The sequence below is a fragment of the Melospiza melodia genome (assembly GCF_035770615.1).
Source record: "Melospiza melodia melodia isolate bMelMel2 chromosome 10 unlocalized genomic scaffold, bMelMel2.pri SUPER_10_unloc_1, whole genome shotgun sequence".
Classification (NCBI taxonomy): Eukaryota; Metazoa; Chordata; class Aves; order Passeriformes; family Passerellidae; genus Melospiza; species Melospiza melodia.
In genome coordinates, this window is record NW_026948501.1 from 877,652 (window position 1) to 894,778 (window position 17,127).

General features: G+C 44.9%; 1 protein-coding gene across 9 annotated transcripts; it reads left to right on the forward strand.

Annotated features, from left to right (window-relative positions):
- The first annotated feature begins 948 nt into the window (after positions 1 to 948).
- Positions 949 to 16,298, forward strand: CARD19 (caspase recruitment domain family member 19). 9 transcript variants are annotated; one of them, XM_063181852.1, is made up of 7 exons: positions 1,004 to 1,109; positions 2,462 to 2,711; positions 5,889 to 6,031; positions 7,874 to 8,027; positions 11,350 to 11,409; positions 13,000 to 13,071; positions 15,643 to 16,298. In XM_063181852.1, exons 3-7 carry the CDS (start codon positions 5,921 to 5,923, stop codon positions 15,762 to 15,764), a joined length of 519 nt encoding a protein of 172 aa, XP_063037922.1. In that variant the 5' UTR covers positions 1,004 to 1,109; positions 2,462 to 2,711; positions 5,889 to 5,920; the 3' UTR covers positions 15,765 to 16,298. The 9 variants fall into 9 exon arrangements, with proteins under 9 accessions (XP_063037916.1, XP_063037917.1, XP_063037922.1 ...); XM_063181844.1 differs by lacking the exons at positions 1,004 to 1,109; positions 2,462 to 2,711 and adding exons at positions 3,129 to 3,174; positions 5,463 to 5,507; XM_063181845.1 differs by lacking the exons at positions 1,004 to 1,109; positions 2,462 to 2,711; positions 15,643 to 16,298 and adding exons at positions 3,129 to 3,174; positions 5,463 to 5,507; positions 13,771 to 14,390.
- The last annotated feature ends 829 nt before the right edge of the window (positions 16,299 to 17,127 follow it).

Sequence of the window (17,127 nt, forward strand, 5' to 3'; positions counted from 1 at the left end):
TAATTAGCTGAGTATTTTTTCATGGGTACAATTTGATTTGTGCTTTAGATAAGGAGCCAAGTGCATTATTGAACATGTTTGTGAAGCTGGTTGTTCATTCTCCAGAATCTGTGCAGTATTTACCAGGACTATTTGTGATCACTATACACTTATTCTACATGCCCATTATTCCCTTGTGCCAGGACTGAGATACACAATTTTTTTCATTATCTGCATCATCTTCTTGTTTTACTTATGTTGTTAAAATTTCCAATGATAGGGTAGCATAGAGCAGAACCAGGGGTGTGTAATTCACCAGGTACAGGGTGAATATACAGGAACTTACAACTGACCAGGGGTTTCCAGACCTGCGGATGCTCCAGGCTATCATAGAATATCCTGAGCTGAAATGGACCCTGAGGGATCAGCCAGTCCAACCCCTGGCCCTTCCAGACCCCCCAGCAATCCCACCCTGGGCATCCCTGGCAGTGCTGCCCAAAGGCTCCTGCAGCTCTGGCAGCCTCGGGGCCGTGCCCGTTCCGTGGGCAGCCTGGGCAGGGCCAGCACCCTCTGGGGGAAGTTTCATCCAAGTCAGTTCTGTTCCGATTTCACGGTTTGGCTTAACTGGTTAGGAATAAAGAGCTGGGAATTTGCAGCACAGCTTCTGCTTTTGTGTTTGGAGTCAGATAATTCTTTTCTTCATCTCCTTCTAGCCAACAAAGTAATCATACGAATAATCATGCTCTGACTATATAAATAATACTGGAAAATAACCCATTTTATGTGCAAAGCAACTCTAGAAATTATTAGCATACACACAAAAAGCCTTCATAACTCTGAGCAAACAAACATCTTGGTTTTCAGAGCTAATTATACGTCCCCTAAAATCATCAGCAAATTGCTGCTGACTCCCAGGCGCAGAGGAGCAGCCGCCCCCCGGGGCCGGCGGAGCTCTGCCGGCTGTCACAACTGGACTCGCTCCCTGCCTGTTTTACTTTCGCTTCTCCAAGTTGCCCGTGACCTCCGCTTATCCCATCAAGGAGAATCGCACTGCGGCCGCCGCGCGTGGGACGTGTGCCGGGCACGGCACACCCCACCCCGAAACCCATGGATGATGTTCTACAGAAGCTGTAAGTGCACATTCGTAGCGAGGAATTTGGGCAAAACAAGGGTCTGAAAGGCGCAGATCTGCGGGAACAGGAGCTCAGACAGAGGGGCAGTGGCTCTGACGGGAGTGGCCAACCCGTCACTGCCTTCACGTTTTCCCCCCTTTTAGAGCTTCTTCTTGTAAATTATTGACTGAAACTTACTGAAGGGAGCCTAGTGCGCTATCTGACCTTTTTAAGAAACACTTGATTGTATTTTCTTAAGCACAAAGAAAGACTGTTAGAGGAACTGCTTGCGCTATCTAGATTTAATTTGTTGCTAAAGAGATTCAGTCCTCTGGCGGTGGGAAAACAACAAAGCGTATTGTGATCCAACAGTTAACAGATAAAACACTACATGATAATGTTGCCAGGACAAGGGTGTTATTTAGTAAGTAAAATAGTTCGCTTAAATAAACAAATCGGTCTCTTTAGCGGGAGGAAACAGTACTGGCAGAGATTTCAGTCCATATCGCACTAAGATGACCAGGTTTTCTGTTTAGTGGTTTAGATTCTACGAGTTTCAAAAGTTCTAAAAGCTTTTAAATTTAAAACTTCTAAAATTTCTGAAAGTTTCCAGGGAAACTTTTTAGTAGAGCACAAAATGCAGTGAATTCACAGAGGTATAAAGGGGTCATAAAAACAAATTCTCAGCATGGCATTCTCCCACTGCTTCTTAATATTAGGCAACCCCTCTTGCTGTAATGTTTTAATATGCATATGGAAGTGAATCGTAGAATACAAGAATGGTTTGGATTGGAAGGGACCTTCAATATAATTTTGTTCCAAACCCCTGCCATGGGCAGGGGCGCTTTCCGCTGTGCCAGGTAGCTCAGCCCCGTCCAAAATCACATTAAAATATATCACAAAAGGAATTACAAAATTCCAAGTTACTTTTCCCAAGATTTCTGTTTCTTTACTAAAATACATTGCCAAAAATCACACCAATGCAGGTGTGATCAAGGTCTCCATGGGCAATAATAATAATAATAATAATAATAATAATAATAATAATAATAATAATTTTAAAATGTATTTTCGTGCTGTTAGGATGATCTGGATTCCGGAGGGTAAATAGGATAAACTCAGGATGTATATACTCTACTAATCTTCTCAAGGATATGCACCATGAATGTCACAGCAATTGACAATGCTTCAATCCTCTGCAGCATTTATCCCTAGCAAGGCATATTCTCTTCCATTCCTTGCTAGGTAATTAATTGTTGATGAAATCTGGGGCAAATAGCAGGTTTTACATCCACACATTTGCTTGTACTTTTTCACTCACAAAGTTAACTATCCCAACTAATTACATGCTTCACTGAAACTTTTTCTAGGAGATAAATTGTCCCTGCTCCTTGGGCTTGAGTCACTACCTGCCCAATGCACCTTACGTGTCCAGATGCACTTAAATGCATGTTGTGCTGCAGCACAAGGAAAATATAAATTCTGCATGGATGTTGTGAAGATGTAGACATGGTGTTTTGGACACTGTAATTTCTTCTGGGAAAAGAAATCGCGGCTTTAATTGTTTAAAAACTTGTGGCTGAGCCAGTGTAAATTCATGCTTCCACACGGGACGGGCTGGTGAGCACAGACATTTGAAGAAATGTTTTACCTCGGAGGTCAATGCGATGGGAACGCCGGTGTGGGCTCCGGGGGGACTGCCCCGGTACCGCCCGGGCTGCCCCCGGCCCTGCGCTCCGCTTCCCCCGCCCCGGCTGCCCCCGCCCCGGCTGCCCCCGGCCCGCGCTCCGCTTCCCCCGCCCCGGCTGCCCCCGGCCCGGCTGCCCCCGGCCCGGCTGCCCCCGCCCCGGCTGCCCCCGGCCCTGCGCTCCGCTTCCCCCGCCCCGGCTCCCCCCGGCCCGGCTGCCCCCGGCCCTGCGCTCCGCTTCCCCCGCCCCAGCTGCCCCCGCCGCCTCCGGGCCCGGGAGGCGGTGCCCAGCGCCGGCCGCCCGTCCCGCCCCGGCCCGGCCTGGCAGGAAGGCCCAAGGCCGCCGTCCGAAGGCCGCAGCCCGCGGGCCGGGCGGGGCCGGGGCTGCCATGGCCGGTGAGTGCGGGACGGGCAGGGTCCGGGGATCCTCGGCGGCTTGGCGAGCGCCGCCGCGCTCCCAGGCCCGGCCGGAGCCTCCGGGGCCGCGGCGCCGATGTCGCGGTGTCGCCGCAGTGGCCCCGCCAGCGCGGGGGCCCCGGCGGTTCGGTGCGCGGCCGCGGCCCGGGCGTGGGTCGGGCTGAGCGCCCCGGGACACGGCCCGGCCCGGCCCGGGCAGGCCCAGCACAGGCGGGCCGTGGGACGGCGGGCGGGGCGGGGCCGGGCGCGGGGCTCGGGGCCGCAGGGCCGCGCGGAGCCCCGGCCTGGCGTGCCCGGGGTAGCGGGGCCGTGCCGCGGTTCACGCCCTGGCACACCGGCTGCCTGTTGTGCGGCGGCGGAGTCTGCTGTTTGCTCCCAGCCTCCATCCAGCTCCCTGGGATTGTGCCTCTACACCTGGGGAGCACACAGGTTAGTTTTCCTGGTGACTCCGGTTGTTTTAGCCGTCTTATGGAGCTTGGAGGATTTGGACTGTGTGTAACCTAATGTTGCACTCTAGTATCAAATGCTTTTTAATATTTTGCTCGCTGCGGTTGTTGAAGTCTGTAATTCCCTGACGGGTGGGTGTAGCCAGTTGGGTGTCAGTCTCCTCCCAAGCACCAAGTGACCAGATGAGAGGTAACAATCTCAGGTTGCACATGGGGAGGTTTAGGTTGTGTATAAAGGAAAATTTGTTCATTGAAAGGATTACCCAGGCCTGGTATGGGTTGCCCATGCCTGATAGAGGCTGCCCATGGCAGTCATCATCCCTGGAAGTGTTCAAGAAACATATGAATGTGGCATTCCATGACATGGTTTAGTGCTGAACATGGTGATGATACTGGATTGATGGTTGGACTCAAAAGTCTTAAGGTTCTTTTCCAACCTAAATGATTCTGTGATTCTCTTGACTTGCTGTCAGAGTCCCTTGACGTCTGGTAACTTGCCAGTAGCACATGGCAGTAGGCCACAGTAGCAGAGGAGGGTGGCATCTTGTTTTTCACCTCTCTGTCATCCTTTCAGCCCAGAGGAACAGACCAGTTGCTCTTCGTGGGTGCGTTTGGTAACCAGTGCCACCTGATCTTCTCGAGACCATTTCTCTGCAGCCAGTCTTAAATCCTTGGCATTCCTTTCTTGTGATCTTGAAAGGGAAGAGGCAAAACTAAATTAGTGTTAAGCTAACATTTTGTTGAGAGAGAGTTTTTCCTCTTCCTGAAATGCTTCTGAAAGGAGTTCTTATGGACATGTACAAATGGTTTGATCATCAGATCCAAACCTTCCAGGTTTTAGTTGCCAGCTTTTCTGTATATTTATGAAAATCACCTAGGAATTTTACAGGGAGTAGCAACTCATGTTTGCACTGCACAGCAGACACCACTGAGCTTTCTGGAATGGATGTTTGCAAGTTCTGTGTTTTCCAGAGAACATCAGAGAGCTGCACCGGTTTTCATGTCTGTTGTATTTAAATTTATCTCCTTAATGATCCTGTTTGTTTGCTTGATAAACTTAAGAAGGCTTTTAAGGGGAAAACAAACCAAAGATGAAACCATAATAAAGATACAGTGGTGTCAGAGGCAGTGTCCAGAGTCCTTATGTAAATATTGTTGGACTTATGAATTGGGAGGGTTCACCTGCCTGACTAAAGGTGGTTGGCAGCTCCCAGGCCCTGGGTGTGGATGAGAGTGCTTGCGTGTTGCAGCGGGGCAGGGAAGGGCTGATCTCGGCCTACAAATGTGAAATGCAGCTGTACTTACTAATTTACTGTGATAAATATGAAGTGGCAGTGCAACTCCTTAGGGCCCTGTGGCTTTATCCAGAAAGGCAGTGAAAGTAGATAATGAAGAAATGTACGCAGGGGATTGTGACAAACAAAATCCTGTTTGATGTTTCTTGTACAGAAAGCAACATGAGGGTTTTATGCTAAAAATAGTTAAGCAGAAACAAAATTACAAAGGGGTTTTTAGCAACCAATGTAACTTGAAAGTTCCAGTTTGTGTTGTGCCAGTGGCTAGTGACAGCTTTCAGGGGCCACACACCTCAGCACAGGCACATAAAGCACAGCGCTTTATATGGGTTTGTCCAACGTTCTGGCTGCTGCCAGGGTCTGGCACATCCCTTCCTCTGTTGGGAATCGTGTCTGACAAGCTCCCTGTTTGAAGAACTTAAGAAAGGGTGTCCCTGATGTTTTTTTTCTGCAGGTGCTCTACCAGACAGCCTGGCAGCTTATGGTCATGTATGATAAGTTTTTTTATGAGCCTTATTATTTCCAGGAGCAGAATGGGAGCGTCCCATTGGACGGGAGAAGCATCTTGCAGGTGCCTTAAATGTCATAATCTGATTTCATAAGTGATAGAGTATTTATCTGCAGTAATTAATTAACTTTAAGGCTGTATTTGATTAAATATCCATCAGAACTTGACTTCTAAATGATTTATAGCCTTCTCCCTTTGGAAGGAGAGAGGCAGTAGGAGTGACCAGCCAGAAGTTCTGATTAGTGTAATTTCAAGTGCATGAGTCTTTGAAAGCACGTGGCAGTGTTATATTTCCCTAACAGATAGTTCAGCTTGCTAATATTAGATGGTGGGGATAATTTTATTTTAGCTATTTAATCACTGGTAGTAAAATGAAATGTATGGAATTTAAAAATGGCTTATTAATTAACTGCATTGGTTTCTTCTGTGTTATTTTATCTTTAGATCAGTCGTATTGCCATCGGCTGCAGCATGACATGTATTTCCTTATAAGCACTAGCCGACTGAATGAGCAAGTGGTTGATAAAATAGTTCTTCAGCTCAACAGAGTCTATCCCCAAATTCTTACCAATGAAGAAGCAGAAAAGGTAATTTGAGGAGTTTTGCTGTGTCTCTGACTGCTGTATCGCTTCACTACCCCAGCTGCCCTCTTGCTGACACAACTCTTGGTGCCACATGCAGCCAGCCTGCCTCACCTCCTGCTTGCTGACCACTTATGTCTGGGCTCTCATGCACGAGGAGCAGTCACAGGGCTGGCACGTTCCCTGTGCCAAGTGGTCATGGGAGAGAATGCTCTCTTCAGCAGCAGTGTAATGCCACAGTCCCTGCCATGATCAGGGGCAGCCAGTCCTTGGGCAGGAGGGCACCCATCCTGTGACCACATGCCTGACATGCCTGCCTCCTCCCATGAGGTGGTGTGGAGGGGCACACCAGATGATCTGTGCTGCATCCATCTCTGCCCACAAAATCATCTATATTAGCTCAATCAGTTTTGGTAAAGAATTAATAATTTAAAGTATTGGTGGAGAAGTGGGGGTGTTAGTCCCATTAGTAAGTGTGGAGCTGTGGGAAGTGGGTGGAGTTAAATGTCTTGCAGTGGTGCCGCCATGTATGGAGGAAGGCCACTCTCCCTGATGTGAAGCTTTCAAAAATGAGTAGCTCTTTTTAGGGAGAAAAAAGCTTCTGATCTTGTGTGGAGACAAAATTAAAGTCAGCTAAGAGCTTCCACCATCCTACTTACCATAGTTTGTACTTACCCTCTGCTGGCTTCATGTCTGCAGAGAGTTTTGGTGTATCAGTATTTGAACATGAGGAAAAATAGGTCCAATTCTACCAGAATCAAACTTCATGGAGACAAATAGTGTTTTGTGGTGTACAGCAGAGCTAGATCATTTACTGAGCCAGTCTTGCCACTTCCCTCAAGAGTTTCAAAATAAACCCATAAAGCATCTGAAACATGATTTGTGACTTCTGCACTTAGGCAGAAATGAACTGCTTTTTAATAGATTCAGGCAAGTTTGTGTCAACTCTGTTGAATGTTTAGGAAGCTCATAATCTCAGCTGTATCTGGAAGACCCTGTGGGAATTTTGTCAGAATAAGAAGTATTGTGTAAAATCTGTGGTATTCTTGTCCCCCTCAAGCAGCAATTGTTCCCAACTCAGTATGTTACAAAGGTTTTCCACTGTGCTGCTATGAAATATGGTGTTTTGCTGAGAGTGGATTTGGATTTTTTTTGAAATAAACTGAAAACGGTTTGATGTGTAAAGTTGGAGATGCATTTTCCTTCTCTTCGTAAGGTCTGCTAATACTCATCACATTTAGCACTACAGAAAAAATGTATTTCCCACTGCAACTGTTTGCCAACCTGAGTAATGGGAATTTGTGCCTGTTGAAGTGGGTGTACAGCAGTTAATTGGCTGGAAACAAAATAACCCCATGAAGTATGAAATCTTGGGATGATGAACACTCCAGTACTGGGACCAGGATAAGCAGTATAAAGTGCCTTTTAGGGGACCCTTGCTAGGCAGCTAAGGACAAACTTGAAAGCATCAAACTTTATTTCAAATGATAAGATTTGCTGAAATATTCTATCTACAGCTGCCAGAATTAAACTGCACAATAGCAAGTACCATGTCAGCTTGGATGCAGGGAAGATGTCAAATGCAGTGTCTTTCACTTGATTGGGACAGAAAAAAGCAGAAGGAGAGGCAGAGACAAAATGCTCCATCAGATTCTGCTGACCACATGGAGCTCAGGGCTGTGCACTGCATGTGTGTCCTTTTTAGGTTTCCCTTTTTGGCCCATTCTTTTAGTAAATATCAAAGAAGCTCTATAAAGAAGCTACATAACTGGCATAGTGATGTAAAATTGATCTTTTAATCTCTCTTCTGTTTTAATCTCTTTTCTGATGAGCACTTTTCTCTTGCAGTTCAGGAACCCAAAAGCATCACTCCATACCAGGCTCTCAGATCTGCTAAAACACCTCCAAAAGAAAGGAGACAGACACTGTCAGGAGTTTTACAGGGCTCTGCAGATCAATGCTGAACAGCTGTTTAATGACCTGCCAAGCAGGAAAATCTTGAGTAAGTTGATTTGTAAGTTGATTGAGTTGTGGATTTCCTCACCAGCGTATTACAAAACCTAATTTCAGATGCAGTGTAGGTCATTTAAAAAACCTAAACAGATTATAAATAATACAAATAAACAAGTTACTTAAATAATTTTTGGGGTATACCTTAATTCCTTCTGACTTGAGTTTTCCAAAAGCTGTAAGGGGATTTTGTGATGTAAAATTGTAAATTTCCTTCATTTTGTCTTTCATTTTGAAAGAAGTAATTTGTATCTACCCTGCACAAACTGGTGGAGGACCATTTTCTTGCCTGCATGGGGAGGCTGCAGAGTTACCCACATCCATACCTGAACCCTTTTGAACTGGGGAAGTCTGGGCCCATCCTGCCTCAGAATCTCAGATGAGCCCCAGTCCCAACTGACTGAGCCTCGCAGCAGCTTGGAGGCAATGCTTTGGTCTGATGTTCACCTTGCAGAAGTTGTGCACTTTGGAGAACAGGCTCTTCAATCAAATTGCCTTGGGTCTATCATTTTTACTTTGGTAGAGGTCAAGAAACAAGTTTTTTTGCCAGGCTGACTAGCAGTTAACAGACAGCCTTTATGAATTAAGAGCAGTTTGAGAAGTCTTGGTGTAATCACTAAGAAGAAAAATTTCAAGACTGTTTTGATGTTTAAGAGTTAAAGCTTTTTAGATGTTCAACAGCATATTCTACAAGCCATTTTTGAAAATGTATCTTTACAAGGAGACTTGCATAGGGTCTGTGGGATGTTTCCACTTTTAGCTAGAGCAGAAACGTGCTCATCCTTGCACATGTGGTGACTCTGAGCTTTCCTCAGGTAGCCATGAGTAGGCAGGGTGAGGGTTTCTCATGTTCAGACTCTGCATAGCAAATACCTGTGCTAGAAGTGCTTCACATTAAACATACAGCTCCTTGTGGCACCCAACAGTTTTGCTGCTGCTGCAAACTGCTGACTTCAGTAAACATGAAAAGTCATTAAATTCTGTGTTATCTTGGTACACTCTTTTATGTTACCATCCTCAGAAGGATAAGGATAATTTAAAGAACAGAGTTAAAACTTTACTGTGTGCTGAGATTCAGCAGTTTCTTTCTGTTGACCTAAGAAATAAATATGTAGATGATTGTGTTAATATGCTTGCTGCTTCCTAGAGTTCTGTAATTAAAACAAATGTCTGCATTCTGGATTGAATGGTCAAGAAACATCTGTGCGGCTTTTGAAGCTAAAACTGCAAACACCTTTATGCTTCAGGAAAAGCTCCTTTTGTCAACATGAGGAGTAACTTTTCCTTTAAGTGAACTTGGACATTTTCAATATTAAAGGCATTATCCTTCAGACCTTCAACACGCACAATTTGTTACTCGAATTTTACTTCTTGGAAGTGCTCAAGGGTTGTTACAGGCCAAAATCTGTGGGGTCCTGAGCACTCTGGTCAGCAGAGGATGTCCCTGCTCGTGGCAGGAGGTTGGAACTGGGTCCCTTCCAACACAAACCATGCTATCATTCTATAATGCTCTTAGCAATAGTTGTTAAATTTAGCGCAAAGCATTTACAGAACTGCCACTAGAATTTGTAAATATGGAGGATCACTAACATGGGGCTTTTCTTCTAAATGCAGGCTGAGCTGAAACAAGCAGCATTACAAACAGCTGGAGAAATTATCAATGAGGACACGGATGGTTCATGGATGAACTCCGTAGTTCTGTAATAAATTACATGCAGCTATACATATGACAGATTTTTTCAGCAGAGGAAATCCTTTCAAATATTTCTTTTTCATTTTTAAGACAGCTTTAAAATTCATACTAGAACAAAATTTCTTTGCCTGAACTGAAAATTGCCAATGAAGTGTCTGGTAATGTCTGAACATTCCCACTAGAGGGGAGGTAAGGCACATGGTATGGGCAGCCTCAGAGCTGTTGAAGCAAATGGGTGTTTCCAAGGGACTCAGAAAATGTTTTTATTTCTCTCCATGCTGACATGGACTTAAAGGATAAAGGCTTGGATCAGCCCCATGCAGCGATGGAAGTGGCAGAGATTTGTCTGTGCAGTGTGAGGATTTCCTAGTTGGAGTTTCTAGGAAGGACATCAGCTCCTCAAAGGGGCAGGCTGGGTGAGGCTGCTAGGGGCACACCAAGCTTATGGGAGCTTTGCAGCAATCCTTGCTGCTCTGGTGGCTGTCAGGCTTCACAGCCAAGGGCACAGATGCTTCTGTCCTGCTCCAGGCCATGCCCTGTCCCCCCACAGAGAGGGATATCCTTTAGCAGGGGGGATGGATGTTCCCCTGTCCCTGCCTGGGTGCACTGGGCAGTTTCCGAGGCACCTCTCCTGCATCCTGGTGTCACGTGAGAGGAGGAGAGCAGTTGAAACCAATCAATCTTAAATTCTTCCTCATTGACAGCCAGATTCAGAACTCTCACTTTTTCTTCCTTTCCTTATTTAACCCTCCTAGCCCTTTGACAGTTGGACTTGGTGATCATAGAGGTCTTTGCCAACCTTTATGATTCTGTGATTGCATGACTGCAGAAAGCTTTGGCTAAAACAGTGTTGCAGATCAGTGATGTGTTATGAAAAGTCTCTCTTCTGCCGTGTCTGGTGACAGCTGTGCATCCCCCTTCTGCAGACAGCATAATCTCCAAATCTGTGTGGCAAAGGCAGCTCTGAAAGGGTCCTTCTGCCCAGGCTGGAAACTACTGAACACCTCGTCCTATGGCCAGCCTCCTTTTCTACTGGAATTTGCAGAAAGATAGAGGTTGAAATTGCTTGTGCCAAATGTTAACATGTAGAACCCACAGAGTTTTAAAGAATGCCTTCAGCTGAGACCTGCATTTAGTAAATAATCTACACCAAGAAGTTCTTTCTATGTGCTTTACCTGCTAAATACATCAATGCCCGGAGATTTGCTCAAGAACAAAGAATGGTGATACATGAAATTATAGAGATGTTTTGAGATTAGTGCATCTGTTAACAAAGAGTTTCTGTGTATTACAATGAAAACTGCTGGTATTGTGAAGGATTATCTACTGCTTTCCTAACTTAGGAAAAAAGTGTAATGTTACTTATGTGGTCAGTGCTTAGGCTGATCAGAGGTGGGGCTGCAGCTATTTGTAGTTGCATCAGATGACTCTATGCCTGTGTCTTTTGGTCAGTCCAACTTTAACTCTAGCAATGGTTTACCATTGGAGGGGTTAATACTTTATGTCAATATTGGATATTTTTCTGAAATACAGTGTTTTGCACCATTTTGCATGTGCTGATTATGTTTGTTTGTTTGCTTGAGCTGAGTACTAACTTTTCATGTATTGCTTTTGTTTCTAGAAACCCCAGATCCCACAGAGATAGACACTGACAAGGAGCAATATATGCTAAATGACAGGGGTAAATAAATCATACAGTGTCACCGGATGGAATGGCTTTGCAGATTATGATGCAATTTATTATATCATGTAATTTGCACTGTATATAGCAACTACTTTGGCTTATGATGTGTTTACTGTCACAAGTTAAGTAGAATTAATGGAGGAAAATGTACTGAGTTACTGTCGAGGAAACCAGTGCCAGGAAATTGAAGAGACTGTAGAGTTTAATCAATATTTACAATGGTATTACTTACACTAAAACAGCTAAGCTCCTAATTTCCTGTGATTTCTTCAATGCCTGAACAGTAAGGTCTATTCATTTTGCATAAAGCCATCAATAACTTTTTGATCTGGCTTTCAATTTTTTTCAATTTTTTTTTAAGCTCTCAATTTAACTACAAGTCATTTGAAAGCAATGATGGAAAGGCAGGAAAAGCTTAAATATATTTTCCTTAGGAAAACATATTAATTAGTTTCACCTTCCTCTGTTCAATGCCAGATTACAGAGACAAATATTTTTTTCATGGGAGGATATTTTGAAAAGGAAGATCTCAAATAACGATGAAGAATTCTCACCATTTATAATGAACTATTGTGTCATTTAAGTTCAGTATTTTATTTAGAGATTTAGATACAATAATGAGAGATTCAAAACACCTTCTGTGAATTATGCCTTTTTTGCAGTTTCCTGAGAAAAAACTGAAATAAGTAACACTGTTTAACTCAATGTATATTTTTGTCTGTGGTGGTGGTGTTTCTGTGAATATTGAACCAAATTGCTGTTCAGAGTTTACACATCTCTGCTGCTGTCTGCAGCATAACAGTACAGGATGAACAGAGAAAGTGTTTGGAAATAAGAAAATGAAGAAGTAGTATGGTTTTTTTGGTTGCTTTTTTTTTTTTTTTTTTACTTACTACTTTTTTTTTTTTTCTGACCTGGCCTCAGACTAGAGATTGTTTGGCCACTAGCCACCCTCCTTGTGAGGCTACATGCCAAAGAGCAACCAAATCTGTGCTCCTGTGGTGTTTCTCCAATGTCCTTGTCCACGCAGGCAGCTCCAGGAATTTGTTGAGGCAGTACGCTTGACCTTAAATTGATAGGTGTAGCTTAATTGTATCTACAAGTAGATGTGTAGTTTAATTGTATCTCTGTTTGTAGTGAGATAGTAACTACAAATAGAGTATAAGGTAATAAAGAAACAGATATAAATCTTAATGCTGTTTTGTCAATGGATAGGTATGAATTAGAAAGGTTTTATTGAACACCATCACCATTAAACTCTGTGTAATTCCAGGCAGACAGTTTCCAGAAGATTTGGTTTGGAAACTTTTCCTTAAATGCCATAGTCTGTAGCTGGTAGATAAGCAGAGGGGAACAGGGAATGGTGGCAGAGCAACTGTAGTAAAAATTAATTGCAGCCTAATAAATGTGCTTCACAGTACATTAGCTACAGTACATTAGCTACAGAACATACAGAATTGTGAATGTGTTAGCTTCATTTGAATATGCTTAATTATGCATATTGATAGCAATTGGTGATTTGTGAGCTGAGCTAAACTTCTGGTGCCCTGCTCTTGTCTCAGTGTGTTTTCTTGCCATTTTCTGTAGGCCCGGTGTTTTTCCTGGCGTGTTTCAGCGTGGCTGCAGGGCTGGCCCTTTTCTGGTACTGCTGTAACTCAGGTGAGTTCCCAGGGGCTTCTCCTGCCTGCCTTCCCCCAGCAGGGGTGCAGCGAGCTGGGCTCCTCCTCTGGCAGGGCTCCCCGACAGGGGGGGCAAGGTTTCATCACTCATTAATGAGCTCCGGATACAAATTGCACAGCAAACACGCCGAGCTATAAATAATGGATATTTTGCCTGCAGATGCCACAAATGGGGGCACTTTTTAAAGGCAGTGGTCGTGTGAACTCCTGTTGCTGTGGCAATGGGTCATGATCCCCAGCAGTCATGGGACAACCCAGAACCTTCTGGCTCCCACGCCCCATGGGAGCTGGTGGGAGCCTGGCCAGGGCTGGGGGATGCTGGCTGCATTTGCTGAGTTCCAGCAGCTGCAGCTGCCCCACGCTGCTGGCTCTGGGTGTGAGCTCGGACTGCCCCCTGACCGTCCACACTGGCTCCACACCATCCAGTGCTGTGCTCCGGGGTGAAGCTGCCCCCTTCCCCAGCTGATCAATCTCCTCTTGCTGTCTCGCTTGCAGCAATGAATCTGAACAGATTCCTTGTTCACCTCTCTTGGCAGTTGATTTCTACAAATTGAAGGAAATGGGCTTTCCTCTAGAGTTATTTTTAATTGGTTTTTATTTTTTGCAGATGCTGCTTCCTAGATAAAATGAAATCTAACTGTGTTCACTTTCTCTTTTTCCTCTCATCATTCCATTTTAGAAACGCAAGTCATAGGAAGAGCCAGGAGAATCTTGGGTTTTTCTCCTATTATCATAGGAGGACATGTTAGAAATATTTGTATGTTGTATTTGGAAGACATGTCAAGAAATTAAGGAAAAGCTGTCTCTTTGCTTGTCTGTACAGTACACCAAAGGAAGCCAACAGTGGATAAAAATGTCCTGTACTGATACCAAAGATTTTATTAACTAGCTTAATCAAGAATTGCCTTGCCTCCAGATGTATTCGAAATTTCAGCTATAAATGTCCTTCTTTATGGGAATGGACCATTTATTTTTGTAAATGCTTGAAGTATTTATTGTTTGTATAAAAAATTTTTTTATTATGAGCTTTAAAATGATCTCTTAAGTGCGCATGGGTCTGAAGCCATGTTTGCATATGTGTTTTCTATATTGGAATGAAGGATCACAACTGTTTGAAGAACTCCGGCTTTCTTGTTGTGAGAATTAATTTAAGAAAAGAACTTAAACACATGCACTCAAAGCCCTTACTAAGAAATGGATCTCCATCTCAGAACTGTTTTGTCTAGACCCTTTATAGTCACTGCCTGAGCTCAGGTGTACTGGCACCTGGAAAAAGTTTGTGGGCGCCAGTTCCCTTGATGTGTGCCTTGTATTCATTGTGTCTTCTGATTCCCAGTTGGTGCCTCATCCCAGTCTGCCACAGCTGCTGGCCCTGGTTTGAGTGCCCTGGAGCTGTTGCAGGCTGCTTCCCAGCCCATGGGCTGTTCCAGGGAGTGGAATGTCTGACCTGAAGCACCTCAGACTACCAAGAAAATGTTCCAGATTCATTTAGCTTTCCCTTTCCCAGTGAAGTAAAGGGAGACTGCAGGGAGACCTGGACACGTGGGAGGGCTGGACAATCACCAACCCAGTGAAGTTCTACGAGGGAAAGTACCAGATTGTGCACTTGGGATGGAGCAACCCTGGATGTATGGACAGGCTGGGGAATGAGATGCTGGAGAGCAGCACCATGCAAAGGGCCCTGGGAATCCTAGTGGATGGAAAGTTGGGTATGAGTCAGCACAGCCTGGCAGCCAGGGGAACATCCCTGCTCTGGGGGCACCAGGCCCAGCAAGGGCAGCTGGGCCAGGGAGGGGATTGTCCCTCTCTGCTCTGCGCTAGGGCAGCCTCACCTCCAGTGCTGGGGCAGTTTGGGCATCACAATATAAGAAAGATATTAAACTACTAGAGAGCTTTGAAAGGGATGGGGCAGCAACAGCTTCTCTGGGCAACCTGTGCCAGGGCTGGGGGAAGAATTCTTTCCCAGTATGGTACAGGAAATTTTACTATGGCTAGGGCTACATTTTCCTCCCTTCCTGAGGTTGCTTGAGATGAGGATATCTCTCAGGGAAAAAGTGATCCAGAATGAGCTATGCCAAGGTTTAGAGCTGGAAGGAGGAAGAAAAAGTGAGTCTGGGTTCATCCTAGTGTTAAAGGACCTAACAGCAAAGAATAGAAAACAATTTGTTCTTTCATTAGTGCCAGTTATTAACATGAACAATGAATGTCAGGCTGCCTATACAGTTGGCATGTGCACAGGCTGGGAGACATTCTTAGAATATTTTTCTTTTAGGAGCTTGCTTCTCTGCAAGCACATCACATCTATGCAGCACATATGGAGCACAGTGATAATTCCATTTTCAGCTCCTGGAGGAAGCACATGTGCACCTGCATGGAGTCAGGTCCTTTTAGGCAAACAGTGTTACAGACTTGGGAATAAATCAAACAGGGTCTTGGATGAAGCTGTTTAGCTGCAGAATTCTGGTTTCCCTGGCAAGTCAAGAACAGCTTGGCCTTTACTGCTGAAACTGTGCTGGTACTAATTTATAAACATGGTTCACACTCTGTGCAGGGAAGTTGTCCTGGCTGGGTTGTATGTGGTTCCATGCCAAGGGTGGAGACCCTCCTGGTGAGCACTGTGGCTGCCATGCTGTAGGCAGGAATTGTCCAGGAGCTGAGCAGGTACTGGCCTGAGCCATGGAAATGTTCAAGGCTGAGTACAGGATCATCTGTGTGCAGAGAGCTGGGAAGCAAAGTGATAGATCCTACAAAGAATTTGCACAATTCTCTTTAAAGCCAGACTGCTATTTAAAGGACTTGGTGAAGGATGATGTGCCTGATGAGCTGGAATGGGAATGAAGTGATGATTCATTCTGGGATGCACTGGGCTGCTTTACAGCTGCTGGATGGAGTTTGCAGTTACAAGTGCCTTTGCCAAGACAAAGTTATTCCTTTTGTTTCTTTCAATTGTTGTTATTTTTCTCATATTGTAATAAATTGAAAACATACTCGATCAAAATGTGCCATTGTGGATGCTTTTCCCTGCACAGATGTTACTCCTTGTTATGCCATGCCTTGGCTGTGCTGGCAAGAATCAGTTTGCTGCACTTCAGAGGGCCTGTGTCCTGTATTCATTTCTCTGGATGTACCTCCTTTAGGAATTAATGTATTTCTTTTTTTAATGGGGTGAAGCTGTCAATTAAATTGAAATAAAATCTGGGAGAAGAATGCTGCTGTTTTTCCTGTAGTTAATGCACTGCTCTTCCTTGCAGAAGCACCCCTTGGTTGTTGCCCTCCTGTGGCTGCTGCCCGACCCCTCCTGGGCTCTTGCCTCTCATGGTTAAATTTTTCTGGGTATTTGCACCAGGATTTTTAACATTTTCACCTGATTTCAAAATTGCAGTTTTTCTGCTTAGCTTGTTTAGGGATCTGGAGTTAAACAGGGCTCATCAGTTCAAAGACTGGGTGTCTTTGGGTTAATCCTTGTTTTTGTGTCATTTTGGGAGTTCCAAGGGTCACTGCCCATGAAGCCTTGGAGGTGCACCAGTAAAGGGACTTTGGCACACAGCTCATTTGAACTGCTACTTGGGCCGCCCGAAAAGGGACTTCATTTTGTTACTGGCCTGTTCCTTTGGGTAAGGGGGAACTGCTGGCATGGGTGCCTCTATGAGGAGTGTTGAGCATCCCACCAAAGGAACTTGTTGCTGTAGCAGGATAATCACGGGATCACAGAATTGTTAAGGTTGGAAAAGAGCTCTTAATACAATTGAGGCTGATCTGGCACCACCACCATGTTCACCATTAAACCATGTCCTAAAGTGCCATATCCACGTTTTTTAAACACTTGCAGGAATGGTGACTTCACCACTGTCCTGGGCAGCCCATGCCAGGGCTGGACAGCCCTTTCCATGAAGAAATATTTCCTAATATCAAATCTAAATCTCCCCTGACACAACTTAAAACCTTAGGTAGAGTGACTAACCCAGAGCCAGGATTGCAAGTGCTGCTACAAGACTCTCTGGGGACAAGAGGAGCCCCAGAGCTTGGCACTGGATTC